At 46.8% G+C, this 18,124-nt stretch overlaps 1 protein-coding gene across 2 annotated transcripts in view; it reads left to right on the plus strand.

The window, feature by feature from the left end:
- The first annotated feature begins 9,719 nt into the window (after nt 1-9,719).
- The window catches only part of LOC124003044 (potassium voltage-gated channel subfamily KQT member 5-like), a 178,225-nt gene continuing 169,820 nt past the window's right edge, over nt 9,720-18,124 (plus strand). For both annotated transcript variants that reach the window (XM_046311029.1, XM_046311030.1), the window contains exon 1: nt 9,720-11,198. In XM_046311029.1, the coding sequence (XP_046166985.1) occupies nt 10,852-11,198 (347 nt within the window). In that variant the 5' untranslated portion in view covers nt 9,720-10,851. The remainder of the gene's footprint in view (nt 11,199-18,124) is intronic.

Raw genomic sequence — 18,124 nt, forward strand, 5'->3', positions numbered from 1 at the left:
CCCGAGACGGAACCCAACTCCTCTCCTCAGGACCGTAACCCTCCCAATCCACTAAGTATTGGTGACCCCGTCCCCGAGAACGCATGTCCATGATCCTACGTACCTTGTAAATAGGTGCGCTCTCGACAAGGACGGGAGGGGGAGGGAAGACGAACGGGGGTGCGAAGAAAGGGCTTGACACAGGAGACATGGAAGACAGGATGGACGCGACGAAGATGTCGCGGAAGAAGCAGTCGCACAGCGACAGGATTGACGACCTGGGAGACACGGAACGGACCAATGAACCGCGGAGTCAACTTACGAGAAGCTGTCGTAAGAGGAAGGTTGCGAGTGGAAAGCCACACTCTCTGGCCGCAACAATACCTTGGACTCTTAATCCTACGTTTATTGGCGGCTCTCACAGTCTGTGCCCTGTAACGGCAAAGTGCAGACCTCACCCTCCTCCAGGTGCGCTCACAACGTTGGACAAACGCTTGAGCGGAGGGAACGCTGGACTCGGCAAGCTGGGATGAGAACAGAGGAGGCTGGTAACCCAGACTACTCTGAAACGGAGATAACCCGGTAGCAGACGAAGGAAGCGAGTTGTGAGCGTATTCTGCCCAGGGAGCTGTTCTGCCCAAGACGCAGGGTTTCTGAAAGAAAGGCTGCGTAGTATGCGACCAATCGTCTGATTGGCCCTCTCTGCTTGACCGTTAGACTGGGGATGAAACCCGGAAGAGAGACTGACGGACGCACCAATCAAACGACAGAACTCCCTCCAAAACTGTGACGTGAATTGCGGGCCTCTGTCTGAAACGGCGTCTAACGGGAGGCCATGAATTCTGAACACATTCTCGATGATGATTTGTGCCGTCTCCTTAGCGGAAGGAAGTTTAGCGAGGGGAATGAAATGTGCCGCCTTAGAGAACCTATCGACAACCGTAAGAATCACAGTCTTCCCCGCAGACAAAGGCAGACCGGTAATGAAGTCTAGGGCGATGTGAGACCATGGTCGAGAAGGAATGGGAAGCGGTCTGAGACGACCGGCAGGAGGAGAGTTACCTGACTTAGTCTGCGCGCAGTCCGAACAAGCAGCCACGAAACGGCGCGTGTCACGCTCCTGAGTCGGCCACCAAAAGCGCTGGCGAATAGAAGCAAGAGTGCCTCGAACGCCGGGATGACCAGCTAACTTGGCAGAGTGAGCCCACTGAAGAACAGCCAGACGAGTAGAAACAGGAACGAAAAGAAGGTTACTAGGACAAGCGCGCGGCGACGCAGTGTGCGTGAGTGCTTGCTTAACCTGTCTTTCAATTCCCCAGACTGTCAACCCGACAACACGCCCATAAGGAAGAATCCCCTCGGGATCAGTAGAAGCCACAGAAGAACTAAAAAGACGGGATAAGGCATCAGGCTTGGTGTTCTTGCTACCCGGACGGTAAGAAATCACAAACTCGAAACGAGCGAAAAACAACGCCCAACGAGCTTGACGAGCATTAAGTCGTTTGGCAGAACGGATGTACTCAAGGTTCTTATGGTCTGTCCAAACGACAAAGGAACGGTCGCCCCTCCAACCACTGTCGCCATTCGCCTAGGGCTAAGCGGATGGCGAGCAGTTCGCGGTTACCCACATCATAGTTGCGTTCAGATGGCGACAGGCGATGAGAAAAATAAGCGCAAGGATGAACCTTATCGTCAGACTGGAAGCGCTGGGATAGAATGGCTCCCACGCCTACCTCTGAAGCGTCAACCTCGACAATGAATTGTCTAGTGACGTCAGGAGTAACGAGGATAGGAGCGGACGTAAAACGTTCTTTTAGAAGATCAAAAGCTCCCAGGGCGGAACCGGACCACTTAAAACACGTCTTGACAGAAGTAAGAGCTGTGAGAGGGGCAGCAACTTGACCGAAATAACGAATGAAACGCAGATAGAAATTAGCGAAACCTAGAAAGCGCTGCAACTCGACACGTGACCTTGGAACGGGCCACTCACTGACAGCTTGGACCTTAGCGGAATCCATCTGAATGCCTTCAGCGGAAATAACGGAACCGAGAAAAGTAACGGAGGAGACATGAAAAGAGCACTTCTCAGCCTTCACGTAGAGACAATTCTCTAAAAGGCGCTGGAGAACACGTCGAACGTGCTGAACATGAATCTCGAGTGACGGTGAAAAAATCAGGATATCGTCAAGGTAGACAAAAACAAAGATGTTCAGCATGTCTCTCAGAACATCATTAACTAATGCCTGAAAAACAGCTGGCGCATTGGCGAGACCAAACGGCAGAACCCGGTACTCAAAATGCCCTAACGGAGTGTTAAACGCCGTTTTCCACTCGTCCCCCTCTCTGATGCGCACGAGATGGTAAGCGTTACGAAGGTCCAACTTAGTAAAGCACCTGGCTCCCTGCAGAATCTCGAAGGCTGATGACATAAGGGGAAGCGGATAACGATTCTTAACCGTTATGTCATTCAGCCCTCGATAATCCACGCAGGGGCGCAGAGTACCGTCCTTTTTCTTAACAAAAAAAAACCCCGCCCCGGCCGGAGAGGAAGAAGGCACTATGGTACCGGCGTCAAGAGACACAGACAAATAATCCTCGAGAGCCTTACGTTCGGGAGCCGACAGAGAGTATAGTCTACCCCGAGGAGGAGTGGTCCCCGGAAGGAGATCAATACTACAATCATACGACCGGTGAGGAGGAAGGGAGTTGGCTCGGGACCGACTGAAGACCGTGCGCAGATCATGATATTCCTCCGGCACTCCTGTCAAATCGCCAGGTTCCTCCTGAGAAGTGGGGACAGAAGAAATGGGAGGGATGGCAGACATTAAACACTTCACATGACAAGAAACGTTCCAGGATAGGATAAAATTACCAGACCAATTAATAGAAGGATTATGACATACTAGCCAGGGATGACCCAAAACAACAGGTGTAAAAGGTGAACGAAAAATCAAAAAAGAAATAGTCTCACTGTGGTTACCAGATACTGTGAGGGTTAAAGGTAGTGTCTCAAATCTGATACTGGGAAGATGACTACCATCTAAGGTGAACATGGGCGTAGGCTTGTCTAACTGTCTGAAAGGAATGTCATGTTTCCGAGCCCATGCTTCGTCCATGACACAACCCTCAGCCCAGAGTCTATCAAGGCACTGCATGTAGCACCCGAACCGGTCCAGCGTAGATGGACCGACATAGTAGTACAGGATCTAGATGGAGAGACCTGAGTAGTAGCGCTCACCAGTAGCCCTCCGCTTACTGATGAGCTCTGGCTTTTACTGGACATGAATTGACAAAATGTCCAGCAAGTCCGCAATAGAGGCACAGGCGGTTGGTGATCCTCCGTTCCCTCTCCTTAGTCGAGATGCGAATACCTCCCAGCTGCATGGGCTCAGTCTCTGAGCCAGAGGAGGGAGATGGTTGCGATGCGGAGCAGGGAAACACCGTTGACGCGAGCTCTCTTCCACGAGCTTGGTGACGAAGATCTACCCGTCGTTCTATGCGGATGGCGAGAGCAATCAAAGAGTCCACACTGAAAGGAACCTCCCGGGAGAGAATCTCATCTTTAACCACTGCGTGGAGTCCCTCCAGAAAACGAGCGAGCAGCGCCGGCTCGTTCCAGTCACTAGAGGCAGCAAGAGTGCGAAACTCTATAGAGTAATCCGTTATGGATCGATCACCTTGGCATAGGGAAGCCAGGGCCCTAGAAGCCTCCCTACCAAAAACTGAACGGTCAAAAACCCGAATCATCTCCTCTTTAAAGTTCTGGTAATTGTTAGAACAATCAGCCCTTGCCTCCCAGATAGCTGTGCCCCACTCTCGAGCCCGGCCAGTAAGGAGTGATATAACGTAAGCAACCCGAGCTCTCTCTAGAGTATGTGTTGGGTTGGAGAGAGAACACAATATCACACTGGGTGAGAAAGGAGCGGCACTCCGTGGGCTGCCCGGAGTAACAAGGTGGGTTATTAACCCTAGGTTCCGGAGGCTCGGCAGACCAGGAAGTAACAGGTGGCACGAGACGAAGACTCTGGAACTGTCCAGAGAGGTCGGAAACCTGAGCGGCCAGGTTCTCCACGGCATGACGAGCAGCAGACAATTCCTGCTCGTGTCTGCCGAGCATGGCTCCTTGGATCTCGACGGCAGTGTTACGAGCGTCTGTAGTCGCTGGGTCCATTCTTTGGTCGGATCCTTCTGTTATGCAGGTGAATGAGGACCCAAAAGCGACTTGGCGAAAACAGAGTCTTTAATCCAGTAAAAGAAATATGCAATACTCCTAGACAAATCGGAGCGGTAAATAAAGCATAAAAAACAATTCCACTCGTAATGACGAGAACAGACTGGAGACTCGATCATAAACTGTAGGTTGCCTCGGGAAGGCACTTGACCGTAGCAGACTCAGACACCTGCTCACCACGCAGCATCTGAGGGAAACACGACACGACAGGGCGATACAAAGACACAGCACGGTGAACAATATACAAGGATCCGACAGGACAGAAACGGAAAACAAGGGGAGAAATAGGGACTCTAATCAGGGGAAAAGATAGGGAACAGGTGTGGAAGACTAAATGATTGATTAGGGGAATAGGAACAGCTGGGAGCAGGAACGGAACGATAGAGAGAAGAGAGAGAGGGAGGGAGAGAGAAAAAAGGGAACGAACCTAAAAAGACCAGCAGGGGGAAAACGAACAGAAGGAAAAGCAAAATGACAAGACAATATAAGACAAAACATGACAGTAGGGATGGTGCCAGGTTTCCTCCAGACGTGCTACTTGACATTGAGGCCAAAGAGTTTTATCTTGGTTTCATCAGACCAGAGAATCTTGTTTCTCATGGTCTGAGAGTCTTTATTTGCCTTTTGGCAAACTCCAAGTGGGTTGTCATGTGCCTTTTACTGAGGAGTGTCATCCAACTGGCCACCCTACCATAAGGGCCTGATTGGTGGAGTGCTGCAGAGATGGTTGTCCTTCTGGAAGGTTCTCTAATCTCCACAGAGGAACACTAGAGCTCTGTCAGAGTGACCATCGGATTCTTGGTCACCTCCCTGACCCTTCTCCCCCAATTGCTCAGTTTGGCTGGGCGGCCAGCTCTTGGAAGAGTCTTGGTGATTCTAAACTTCTTCAATTTAAGAATGATGGAGGCCACTGTGTTCTTGGGGACCTTCAATGCTGCAGAAATTTGCTGGTATCCTTCCCCAGATCTGTGCCTCTCCACAAACCTGTCTCTGAGCTCTACGGACAATTCCTTTGACCTCATGGCTTGGTTTTTGCTCTGACATACACTGTCAACTCTGGGACCTTAAATAGACAGGTGTGTGCCTTTCCAAATCATGTCGAATCTATTGGATTTACCACAGGTGGACTCCAATCAAGTTGTAGAAACATCTCAAGGATGATCACTGGAAACAGGATGCACCTGAGGTCAATTTCGAGTCTCATAGCAAATTTCTGAATACTTATGTAAGCAAGGATTTTCCGTTTTTTATTTGTTATAAATTTGCTAAATTTGTGTGAGGATTGCTACAGATGTTTTGTATTAAATCCATTTTAGAATAAGGATGTAACGTAACAAAATGTGGGAAAAGTCAAGGGGTCTGAAAAACTTTCCGCCGGTACGGTATGCAGTCTCAGCGACCGCGGGAACATGCTTCCACTACATATTCAAAGTGGATTTTCCAACCGAGATTACATAAAAGTGGATTTTACCAGTCGAGATTGCTCTTAACCCACAATTACTTTGGTACATTATGTCAAAATGAAAATGCTCTCTAAAATAAGTTGTATCTGCTGCTATGCGTCTTCTTGCTTGCTTGCTTGTGGGAAAACCAATATTTTCTCTGGTCCCACAGACTCAACCCCGCCATGCCCTCTGTCATTCTCCTCAGATAGGCATCTTAGCAAAGCAGCTTCACAGAACTCCCAGGGAGAGAGAGGGGGGGGAGGAGAGAGAGAGAGAGAGAGAGAGAGAGAGAGAGAGAGAGAGAGAGAGAGAGAGAGAGAGAGAGAGAGAGAGAGAGAGAGAGAGGGAGGGAGGGAGGGAGGGAGGGAGGGAGGGAGGGAGGGAGGGAGGGGAGGGAGGGAGGGAGGGGGAGGGAGGGAGAAAAAAGAACAAGCATAGTATCAGTGTAGCTTTAAAAAACAGGCCAACATTTGAATCGTACACATGAAAGTAGAAACGTATTGGAGACTCAAAATTGTGACAAATTAAGCATTACAAAGACAAACACGTAAGGAATTCGCAAAAGCTAGAATTGCAAATTACCATGTCCAAATAATGTCAGTCAAATTATGCCTCATTTGTGACTCACCTCCCATTCATATTTTGAGTGACTCTGTGTCGTCTCACAGATGTCATCATTAGGCCAAGTTTAAATATTTAATTTTATCCACTAGCGTTGCTGAAGGTAGAAAATCCTAGGAAATGGGAGGGGGGGGGGGGTCGCAAAGCCAGGGGAGGCATAGCTCTACGAATCTTAATTGCACAAAGCTTATTACGTGGCAGGGAATATGTTTTGTAGATCAGTGACTGTACACCTCACTTTGTTCAAGCTGGAGAAAAAAATGGGTCAATTAGGGCCAGTGTCAAGGAAAGCAACCGTGGTGCTATGTTGTAGCAAATTCAGGGGGTAGCCCTGACCGGGACTCAAACCCAGGTCTAGCGACTATCAAGCCCACGCCTTAACCATTACAGCAAGAGATATGACCCTCTTAATGAGCTCACTAGGTGTTGGCTTAGGGTTGCTACACTACTCCTTTCCTAAGGGGGATAGTGTGTCTTCCCCCTTCTCTATACCGAGTACCTACACCGATAAATTACGTTTTATTTTTGTACTATCATGGCAACACCACTAAGTCAATGTTTTAAGGAATAAAAAAAGGCACAAGGCGCGCTCTAGTTCTGCCAGTCCCCACCGAATCAGTCGGTCCTGAATCATTTGTAACATTACAAGGAAGGGTGTCCCCCTTTCCAACTGTTGTCTTTGGTGTGTGAGAGTTGCCTCAGAATATGAGAAGTACATTTACTTTCTCTGACCACATCTCTTTACCTAAAAAGTGTAACAAAAGTATTTTTTGGGAGAAGTAGAGTAAGGAAAATAATTGCGCAAACAAGTCTACGAAGATTTTCTACTTTGCAAAGAAAACTCTGCAGGACAGCTTTGACTCTGTAAAACAGTTCCTTCACATAATTCCTTCATCCCTGACTACGTTGGTTTCCCTCACTGAAAGGGGAAGTTGTACCAAAATGCCCTCTCGTTTGACCTCTTATAGGACACATGGCAACAAAGTCCCCGGAGATTTATGTTCCACATCCTCTCGTTAAGAAAGCAGAGGGCCCCCCGAAACAACATCTGCAGGCAATCTAGCCCCTGCCCCTTGTCACTGGATCAGAGCTCACGACCTGTGTGTGTGTGTGTGTTCGTGCGTGCGTGTGTGCGTGCGTGCATGTGTGTGTGTGAGGACCAGAGATCGTACAATATAATAAAGCCAAGATACTTGTCTTCCAGCTTCCAGGAAGTGACCTCTTCCATTAAGGGCCAAATGATGATGATCTTTATGGTTCATCAGTAATAGAATGCACAGAGAAAAACGGAAAAGTAATCACGTTCATTATTTTCATATTGTTTGTTCTCTAGATGTTGACCTCCTCTTTTGTTCTGTGCATTGAGGGGGAAATAGTTTCCCCTACATTCTGCATCTAGCATCCACCCATTGGATTACGTGTTCAGAGGAGTGAGTCCCTCTCACCACTCATGCAGGGTCTGATATTTAGAATCCTCCTAAATGGAGAATGTTAAGATTCAGGTTTGGGTTATCTGATGTTAGATCTGTGTGCACTCTGAGAGGTTTTCAATTGTTGAGATATGTTGAGTTTTCACTGCATGTACAGTACTGGGATATATACAGCTTTAAGAACCATCTACTGACACATTCTTAGGAGTAAGAGGCCCTCGGAAGGTACAGGAAATTGGGCTTGGCACAGGAAACTGGTGCACCCCATATCCCAGTTGCAACGATAACTGTAGATTTACTGAGTTTCAGTTGAAATAATTTCCCAAGAAAAAATGCATTGATTCTATTGTTTAGTTTAGTTCAAATGACACAATCCACTTCCTGTGCATAATTGAAACACCATCCTACTGTGTCATAACTGATGCATAGTGTCTGAATTGTGTTTTTCAAGAATATAGTCAAACAAACAACCAGAAAACAGTTACAGTAAATTAACGTCACCTCAAAACAAGGCCGTCAAAACAAGGCCGGATCTTTATGGCAAGACGCATCATTCACCCAAGTTTCGTCAAAATCGTCCCAGTGCTGTCTGAGATACCGCATGTGACTAACGTACAAACGTTTAAACGAATGGACGGAGACAGATCCACAGTCCCCTCCCCGAATTCTTCGTGGGGGACAAAGATGGTTTCCAAGACGGTGCGATATAATTACCTACTGAGTAACTAACCATTATTCACCAGCAGATGGTGTACTTATGTCAGAGGATCATCAGTATACTGACGGAGTTTATCTCTGTTTGCCCTTCATAAGCTGCAGGGACGGATTGGCCTTCTGGCATTTCGGGCAAATGCCAGATGGGCTGGTCAATTTGTAGCCCAGTGGGCCTGTCTAACTTGGGCATTTTGCACAAAATGATCATTATCTGGCTAATAATGGGAGCCTCAAGGGAATCAATGGGCCAGTGTGTTAGAAATGTCAGGGCTGAGTTCTTGTCCCGGTCCGCACCTGATATACTGTATGCAATTCTGGAAAGGGTGGATTGGAAGGACAGAGGCACTAACCTCTAGTAGAGAGATCCCGTGTGTGCAGACCTGTCTAAGGGCCAGAGCTATGTAGTTGGGTCACACAGACACACACACACTCTTCGACCGGGTGCTATCGCGTACAGGCTCTCATGCTACGACAGAGCCTGGTGCCATCCAGAGAATATCCTCCATTGTCCCCTCTCTCCTTTATGTCATGTAATGATCTTTCTGCCATCAAAACGAGTGTTGTCCCTGCATGGCCAGCACTTATATACAGTATGTCCAAAAACAGCCTACATGATGACGAAACATATTGAATAAGCTCTATAGCAACCTACATTTTTACAGACGCTGTTATCCAGAGAGAATTAAAAGAGCGATTAGCGTAATTGCACGCGCCTTGCCTCGTCGGCTCAGGGCTTCAAACCAGCAACCTTTCTGTTACTGGCACAACTGGAAGGCTACTTGCCACCCAGTCTTAATGTGCTATCATGCTAACTTCACTGTGTTAGGCCTGTCAATGAGCAATTGAGTGTTGGCAAGAGCACAAACAGATCAGAGAGCAAGCGACAGACAAGCATGTTTTTTTTTGTTCGCGCTTGCGGTGTAGACTAGAGGAAATGTGTGTTCACTGAATGAGAAAATAATAAGCCACATGCCACAACTTCCTCTACAGGCAACAGTTTTACAGCAAAACAACATCTTGCAGCATCGGCCATTCAGAAAGAATGAACAATGGATCTGTCTGTTTTTGGTCGAACAAAATGAACTAACCAAGTTCTCCATCCCCCATTCATTTGTTAACTATTTCATGTTTGAAGATCAACCACTTCTATCTTTTTACTAACTGGGTGATGTATAAGATATAACAACCCAACCAATGTGTGGGTTATTATACTGCACCGCGTCTCGGTATTTTATTTCGGGCCATGTCACGTGGTCGTGGTGTTAGTAGCTGCAGACAGAGAACTAAGAGAAGGGGAGAAGAGGGGATATTAGTAAGTGGGAATTCTTCACATAATTATTAATAAATCCCAGACGATCATACGGATGATTTGTGCTACAGTCTAATGTCGTTTTGGATGGCGCGCCGGCGGGTGGAATTCAGAACGACTTTTTCATCTGTGTAGGCTACTGTAGTCTGGATATTTTATACAGATGTCATACCGTTTGCGGTTTATTTTTTCCATCGAATGGAATATATTTTCACTTCTGAATGGAAATTTCATTAAGCTATAGACTAGGCATACTTAATACTTAATAGATCATTCAAATGCGTCTCGTAATTTTTCACTTTAGTTATTGCCATCGTTTTTGCCTAAAGGGAAATTGAATGCCAACTGAATAAAATCGTGGTTTTCAGTGCGACTTGTGTTTCAAGCGCTCAATTGACAATGAAACACCTCTCAATCACTAAGGACTCCGAAGCTAGCTGAGCTTATACTAACAGTTTCCAAGCACGGGGAACGAGGATAGGCTGACTCGAAAATATCTGAAAATACGGAATTGTCATCAATACGTTGACATATGCTTAAATTGAAAACAATTCGTGTGGTGCGTTCTCTTTTAACATTTAATGCGCCGTATCGGCTGGCCCCAGCCATCACCGTGCGCCTCCGCCACAGACATTTATATTGGAAGCAACAGGCTGAGCTCATCCCACTGGTGAGAAAGTCGCCTTTCACCGGAGCAATTCACTTCCTGTGTGTTTATGCAAACCTTACGAGCCGAGTGTGTTCACCCACTTCGTGCTGACTACAACTCCCCTTTAAACTACCTGGGATAGTGGTGAACAGTTGTTGGAACTGGACCTCAAGACGCTCCCACTGCAGAATTGCGGGCTTAGTGCATTTCGTTTACGCGCAGGCGACACACAGCTGTGGAAAACCCGACACTGCATGCGGAGTGCTGATGGTTGACAGGGCGAAAGAGGGCGGTCAAAAACACAGACGGGTTAAACAGCGTGCCTTGGTTATGGTTTCATATCTAACTCCAAGGACCTGGAATATTTAATTTGATGTTCATTCAGAGAGCTCCACAACTACACTTCCAAGACAGCCACGCAAGCCCCAGAGGACCTTTGCACATCAGCACTTCATGCCCGCCCTGGTGATGCCATGCCCCGCAACCACAGCGGAGATGAAGGCGGCACGGGGCTCTGGATGAAAACTTCTCCGGGCCACCGCGCCGAGGGCTATGACTTGAAGGATGTGGAGTCCGGCCGAAGGATGATGAACAACGCCAGTGCCGGGGACGGTTTGCTGTCGTCCTCCAGTGCTACAGGTGCCGGGGGTTCGGAAAGCCTGAGAGGAAACAAGGGAGCCCGGCTCAGCCTGCTGGGGAAGCCGCTCATATACAGCGCTCAGAGCGGCCGGAGAAATGTCCGTTACCGAAGGCTGCAGAATTTACTGTACAACGTGCTGGAGAGACCACGAGCCTGGGCGTTCATCTACCATGCGTTTGTGTAAGTGAAACATTTCATACATCTATCTGCATGGTATGAAGTCTTCTTGCGCAGTTGTTTAATTCCGCCATCGGTCAGGAGCTCACACCGACTCCCACCTGTTGCGCCCACCTCGAAAGATGCTCCTGTAGACTTCTACCACGATACATGTCTGGACACATTTCTTGGAAATTCATCTAATTTGAATAAGAATGGGGCCATGATATCTGATGATGATCTGACATTATAATTTCAATAGGTTTTGGACTTTCGAAAATGCAGTCATTCTCTTTTATTTTTGCATTTTTACCATATCTCATCAAAAAATGACAGATAAACTGAACACTTATAGCAGACAATCATATGCTGCTGTTTTACTTGTGCTAGATCCTACCCATCTCCAACCCCTGGTCAATTAAGTTGATGTGGTGTATAGCCTACCAAGACTACTCAGAAGACAGCTAATTCTGAATTTCATTTACCCCTCACACTGACTCCCACTGTTGAATTGTGCAAATTATTCAAGAGCGTTTGTGAAGTAAACATTGGACACAATGAGCGGTACAGATGCAGTGTCTAAATTTGACTCAATTTCTCACAGCAGGACAAGAATCCTACACAACAGGAAATGTCAGTTATTATGTGGATATTTACACTGACTGTACAAAACATTAGGAACACCTGCCCTTTCCATGAAATAGACTGACCAGGTGAATCCAGGTGAAAGCTATGATCCCTTATTGATGTCACTTGTTAAATCTACTATTTAAATCAGTGTAGATTAAGAGATTTTTAAGCCTTGAGACAATTGAGACATGGATTGTGTACGTGTGCCATTCAGAGGGTGAATGGGCAAGACAACATATTTAAGTGTCTTTGAATGGGGTATGGTAGTAGGTGCCAGGCGCACCGGCTTGAGTGTGCCAAGAACTGCAACGTTTCCAGTTTTGCCATGTGTATCAATAATGGTCCACCACCCAAAGGACATTACACACATTTTAGAAACCTTTTTATACCTTAAATACACCACAAGTTTGCATTTCCTGCTGTGTAAGAAAATTCCTGCAACGACAGGATGATCAAATTAAGATACGACATCAGTACATGATCACTGAACAAACTTCTTTTGTAACAGACTACAATGCTGAGTAGGCTACAGTGATGAGAATGAGCATGATATACATTCATATGGGCACACCTTATATGAGTTCTGTGTTCCACTTCTATGCCAGTTCTTCATATAGCTGTGTATGGGTTATTCTGCAAGGCCCTTACAGTGTTGATATTAAGCAAGTACTTTACTGTACATGAGATCTGCTTCTATAGGCCTACTTCACTTCGTACGGGCTTCCAGACCAGATACAAAAAAGTGTCAATCTTCACCGCGCCTCGGTGTCTCTGTCCATCTGGTCTCCGTCAGATGGCCTCCGTTTGTTGACCAGGCGACCAGCTGCATTTGATTTCCCGGCGTGTGACAGTGCTGTTATCACGGTCTCTCTGAGCCTGGCTGGAGGAAGGAAGTGTGTGTGGATGAGTGCAGGGTTCTGAGCGTGTTTTGAGAATCAACATTCTGGATGTCATAGGGGAAGATTTAGCTAGTTTGTGTTTGTGTGTTGGGGGTATCTGCAGATCAATTGTGAGGTCACAGTTCCTTGTCACTCTCTTGCATTGACAGGCTGCTGATCAAGTTCTTCCAAGCATGCCTCATCATTGTGCCATTGAACCACGCAGACGACCAGTAGGCCTATGTGTATTGTGTTTCTGATACAGTACAGTATATATACATTATTAGACCATTATTCCCCTACCCACTGCAATGTAAGAAATGAGAACAATATTCTTACTACCCACAAAGCATCACTGTATTATTGCTCTGTGATGTCATCGTGTCTGGGGTCATCATCTCTGGAAGGGGTGTCTTTTTTTATGATCCCCTGAAGAGAGTGTGTCCATTGCACGTCTCCTAGTTGTTCATGTAAACTCAGCAAAAAAAAGAGACATTCCTTTTTCAGGACCCTGCCTTTCAAAGATAATTAGTAAAAATCCAAATAACTTCACAGATCTTCATTGTAAAGGGTTTAAACACTGTTTCCCATGCTTGATCAATGAACCATAAACAATTAATGAACGTGCACCCGTGGAACGGTAATTAAGATACTAACAGCTTACAGACGGTAGGCAATTAAGGTCACAGTTATGAAAACTTAGGACACTAAAGAGGCCTTTCTACTGACTCAGACAAACACCAAAAGAAAGATGCCCAGGTTCCCTGCTCATCTGCGTGAACGTGCCTTAGGCATGCTGCAAGGAGACATGAGGACTGCAGATGTGGCCAGGGCAATAAATTGCAATGTCCGTACTGTGAGACGCCTAAGACAGCGCTACAGGGTGACAGGACGGACAGCTGATTGTCCTTGCAGTGGCAGACCATGTGTAACAACACCTTCCCAGGATCGGTACATCCGAACATCACACCTGCGGGACAGGTACAGGATGCCAACAACAACTGCCCACGTTACACCATAGGAACTCACAATCCCTCCATCAGTGCTCAGACTGTCCGCAATAGACTGAGAGAGGCTGGACTGAGAGCTTGTAGGCCTGTTGTAAGGCAGGTCCTCACCAGACATCACCGGCAACAACGTCGCTTTTGGGCACAAACCCACCATCGCTGGACCAGATAGGACTGGCAAAAGTGCTCTTCGCTGAAGAGTCGCGATTCGCGTTTATCGTCGAAGGAATGAGCGTTACACCGATGCCTGTACTCTGGAGCGGGATTTATTTGGAGGTGGAGGGTCTGTCATGGTCTGGGGCGGTGTGTCATAGTATCATCGGACTGAGCTTGTTGTCATTGCAGGCAATCTCAACGCTGTGCGTTACAGGGAAGACACCCTCCTCCCTCATGTGGTACCCTTCCTGCAGGCTCATCCTGACATGACCCTCCATCATGACAATGCCACCAGCCATATTGCTCGTTCTGTGCGTGATTTCCTGCAAGACAGGAATGTCAGTTTTCTGCCATGGCCAGCGAAGAGCCCGGATCTCAATCCCATTGAACACGTCTGGGACCTGTTGGATTGGAGGGTGAGGGCTAGGGCCATTCCCCCCAGAAATGTCCAGGAACTTGCAGGTGCCTTGGTGGAAGAGTCGGATAACATCTCACATCAATAACTCGCAAATCTGGTGCAGTCCATGAGGAGGAGATGCACTGCAGTACTTAATGCAACTGGTGGCCACACCAGAAACTGACTGGCTGTTACTTTTGATTTTGACCCCCCTTTGTTTATGTGTAAATCATACACACACACACACACACACACACACACACACACACACACACACACACACACACACACACACACACACACACACACACACACACACACACACACACACACACACACACACACACACACACACACACACACACACACACACACACACTAGACGTTAATGTTTTTAAACGTATGTAAATTGTAAAGTATTTTGTCAGTAATCTAATCTTCTTTATGTGCTACACCCCAGTAAGACTAGCTGTCTCCATTGGCGTCAGCTAATTGGGCTCCTAATAAATCAAACTCAGGTGACTAAGGGATGGGGTGGCCACATCATTACTGCATTACACTGCGATTGCCTTCATGCTTGCAGAGTCATCTGTAGCAATTGGTGTGAAGGGGCAATAGACAGCCTTAATATGCAGTTGAATGGCTTATTCACTGTTGTTATAAGCTTTTAGAAATCCAATGGAACTAAATGTTGGGGATTTATTATAGATGCTATGTCTGCCCTATACTGTACATAAGCTTGATCATCTTTTTCAGCTTGAGGCCTTTCAAATCACAGTTGTTTAACAAGGCAGACAGCTGATGGCAACCAGATTTCCTTGTCACACACGTGATCGCAATTGTCATTAGGTCATTAGCAATGTCAATACTATGATACATGAATCAGGATATACGACATGCCTTTCATATAGTTTGTTTCATTTTTAAAAATAAGGCTTTATGTAAGAACGACTGTCTATTTGTGTTGTTATTGAAGAGGGGACTTTAACCAGTCCATCCCACCTGGAAAAGCTCCCGTGACTCTTCTGAAGCTCTACTTTACATGACTCACATACCTGGGGCCCTGGGTGTCTGTGTGTGTTGTGTTGGTTCCTCATCTGCGTCCTAGGGATGACCTTTCCTTTAACTAAAAACTTTAGAATACTCTGGGTATGAATGAAGTGGATGTCAGAGGGGATTTACAGAGATACATGTTTTCGCAGAGCACTTTCTGTTTCACTAATATTCCTTGGGAGAAAGTCATAATAATTCATAATTTGTCATTGGATTTGCCCAAAATCGCTCTGCCATTTCTTTTGTTCAGTCATGTAAAGAAGTAATTAGTCCGCAACAATAAAAATTGGTTACAAAAAAAAAATCCCCAATCCCTCAATCACATTCTTTTACTACAGTATGTCTAAAAGCCCAGACAACCTGGCCCTGAACCAAATTGGATTTGTCTGATGATTGAGTCCAACATAACATGTTGTTTTTGTGTTTAGTTCAATTCCAATGTCGCGTAATGCATTTTCGCCAAGGTTATTTCAGTGAGCATTTTGATAACTCACAGCAGTTCCCCCTTTGTCCCTAGCCATGCTTTCAGGCGCTATTGACAAGCACACATCCACCTGGGTCCTTCACCTTTTCCTTGCCAAGACAGAAGTGACAGGCACAGAAGACTGAAGTGCACTTTAGTCAAGGCTTCAATCTAGTAGTATCCAGATCTACACCCTCCATATTGACATGCTCTACCTCTACGAACTTTGACCTAGCACGCATACCGTGCCATTTATATGCAAATACATCCATATCAGTGGGTGGAACCCTAATACAACACGACCACTACAAGTGTCAAGATGAAGATCACAATTTCAAATACTAGATTCTTCCATTTTTATACAAGGTTTAAGATCATAGAAGATTAAGATCCCGGTCTCAAATACTTCATGATGATATAAGATTGCATACGGAGCCCAAGCGGCAGCGTAGCCTAGTGGTTAGAGTGTTGGACTAGTAACCGGAAGGTTACGAGTTCAAACCCCCGAGCTAACAAGGTACAAATCTGTCATTCTGCCCCTGAACAGGCAGTTAACCCACAGTTCCCAGGCCGTCATTGAAAATAAGAATGAGTTCTTAACTGACTTGCCTGGTTAAATAAAGGTTAAAAAAAGCAGGATATGCACTGTATGTATTTATCCATTTAATTTGCCCGTTTGTGAGAGGGAGAGCAGGACTGAGGGCTGAGCCAGTCTTTGTGCCTAGCTGACTGCATCAAGTTTCCCTTCTGCCTACCCCCCTCTGGTCCCCCAACACTCAGACACAGTGCTGCCATTCATCTCACCTTTGGATTAACGAGATCCTATCCTTCTAAGTATGTCAGGGGCAGGACAGCGTGGGGAAATGGATACGCACATGGAACCTTCCGGCTTGTCGGGTTTCTGCGCTGGCATGCGGGGCGGCTAAACCTGGGTGTACACTACATGATTTTGGCCCCAAAGTTTTAGAGCACGGAGACAAAATCCTCATGTCGTTGCCTGCTCGAGGTGCACGGCTGTCACCGATGCTGGTTTAAAGTTAGCGGATCAGAGACGCAATATGAGGGCTACCGACCTTGTCTTTGAGCGGTCCCAGACCTCTCGATATTTTCAAACAGGTTTTATTTTATTGACTCAAAGTCTGCAAGGCTCTTGTAGTGTGAGATATGTAATGACAAGTTTTGAGAACGGTGACCAGCAGTAGCCAATGAGAGCTTGCCAGAGAAGAAGCCAGTGAGATGATGATGCATCACATCACCCAGAATGTGTGGACTCTCCAGCAGGAGTGATGACTACTACTAGTATGCGTTTGTACTTGCCTTTAACCAAAGCCAACGTATCAAATCGTTACAGCTCTGAAGTTCACACCAGTGTTATTCAATTCCAAATGTATTGGCTAGATATTTCAACTCTGTATGGCAAGCGTGAACGTCTGACCGAAACCGTTTATGAGGCTGCTTTGAGCCACAGCTCGTCGCAGTTACGTTAAATCTAATCACATCGCCGCATCGTTGTTTCGGCGAGACAGCGTGGCATCGAGAATCATCAAGACCAAGTGAGGAATCTTCTAGTGTGTGACCTCCGTCTGTGCCACATCGTTTAGTGTGGACCTCCGTCTGTGCCACATCGTTTAGTGTGTGACCTCGGTCTGTGCCACATGGTTTAGTGTGCGACCTCGGTCTGTGCCACATCGTTTAGTGTGCGACCTCGGTCTGTGCCACATGGTTTAGTGTGTGACCTCCGTCTGTGCCACATCGTTTAGTGTGCGACCTCCGTCTGTGCCACATGGTTTAGTGTGTGACCTCCGTCTGTGCCACATCGTTTAGTGTGTGACCTCCGTCTGTGCCACATCGTTTAGTGTGCGACCTCCGTCTGTGCCACATCGTTTAGTGTGCGACCTCCGTCTGTGCCACATCGTTTAGTGTGTGACCTCCATCTGTGCCACATCGTTTAGTGTGTGACCTCCGTCTGTGCCACATCGTTTAGTGTGTGACCTCCGTCTGTGCCACATCGTTTAGTGTGTGACCTCCATCTGTGCCACATCGTTTAGTGTGCGACCTCCGTCTGTGCCACATCGTTTAGTGTGTGACTTCCGTCTGTGCCACATCGTTTAGTGGGTGACCTCCGTCTGTGCCACATCGTTTAGTGTGGACCTCCGTCTGTGCCACATCGTTTAGTGTGTGACCTCCGACTGTGCCACATCGTTTAGTGTGCGACCTCCGTCTGTGCCACATCGTTTAGTGTGTGAACTCCGTCTGTGCCACATCGTTTAGTGTGTGACCTCCGTCTGTGCCACATCGTTTAGTGTGTGCACTCCGTCTGTGCCACATCGTTTAGTGTGTGACCTCCGTCTGTGCCACATCGTTTA

The sequence above is a fragment of the Oncorhynchus gorbuscha genome, linkage group LG18 (genome assembly GCF_021184085.1).
Source record: "Oncorhynchus gorbuscha isolate QuinsamMale2020 ecotype Even-year linkage group LG18, OgorEven_v1.0, whole genome shotgun sequence".
NCBI lineage: Eukaryota > Metazoa > Chordata > Actinopteri > Salmoniformes > Salmonidae > Oncorhynchus > Oncorhynchus gorbuscha.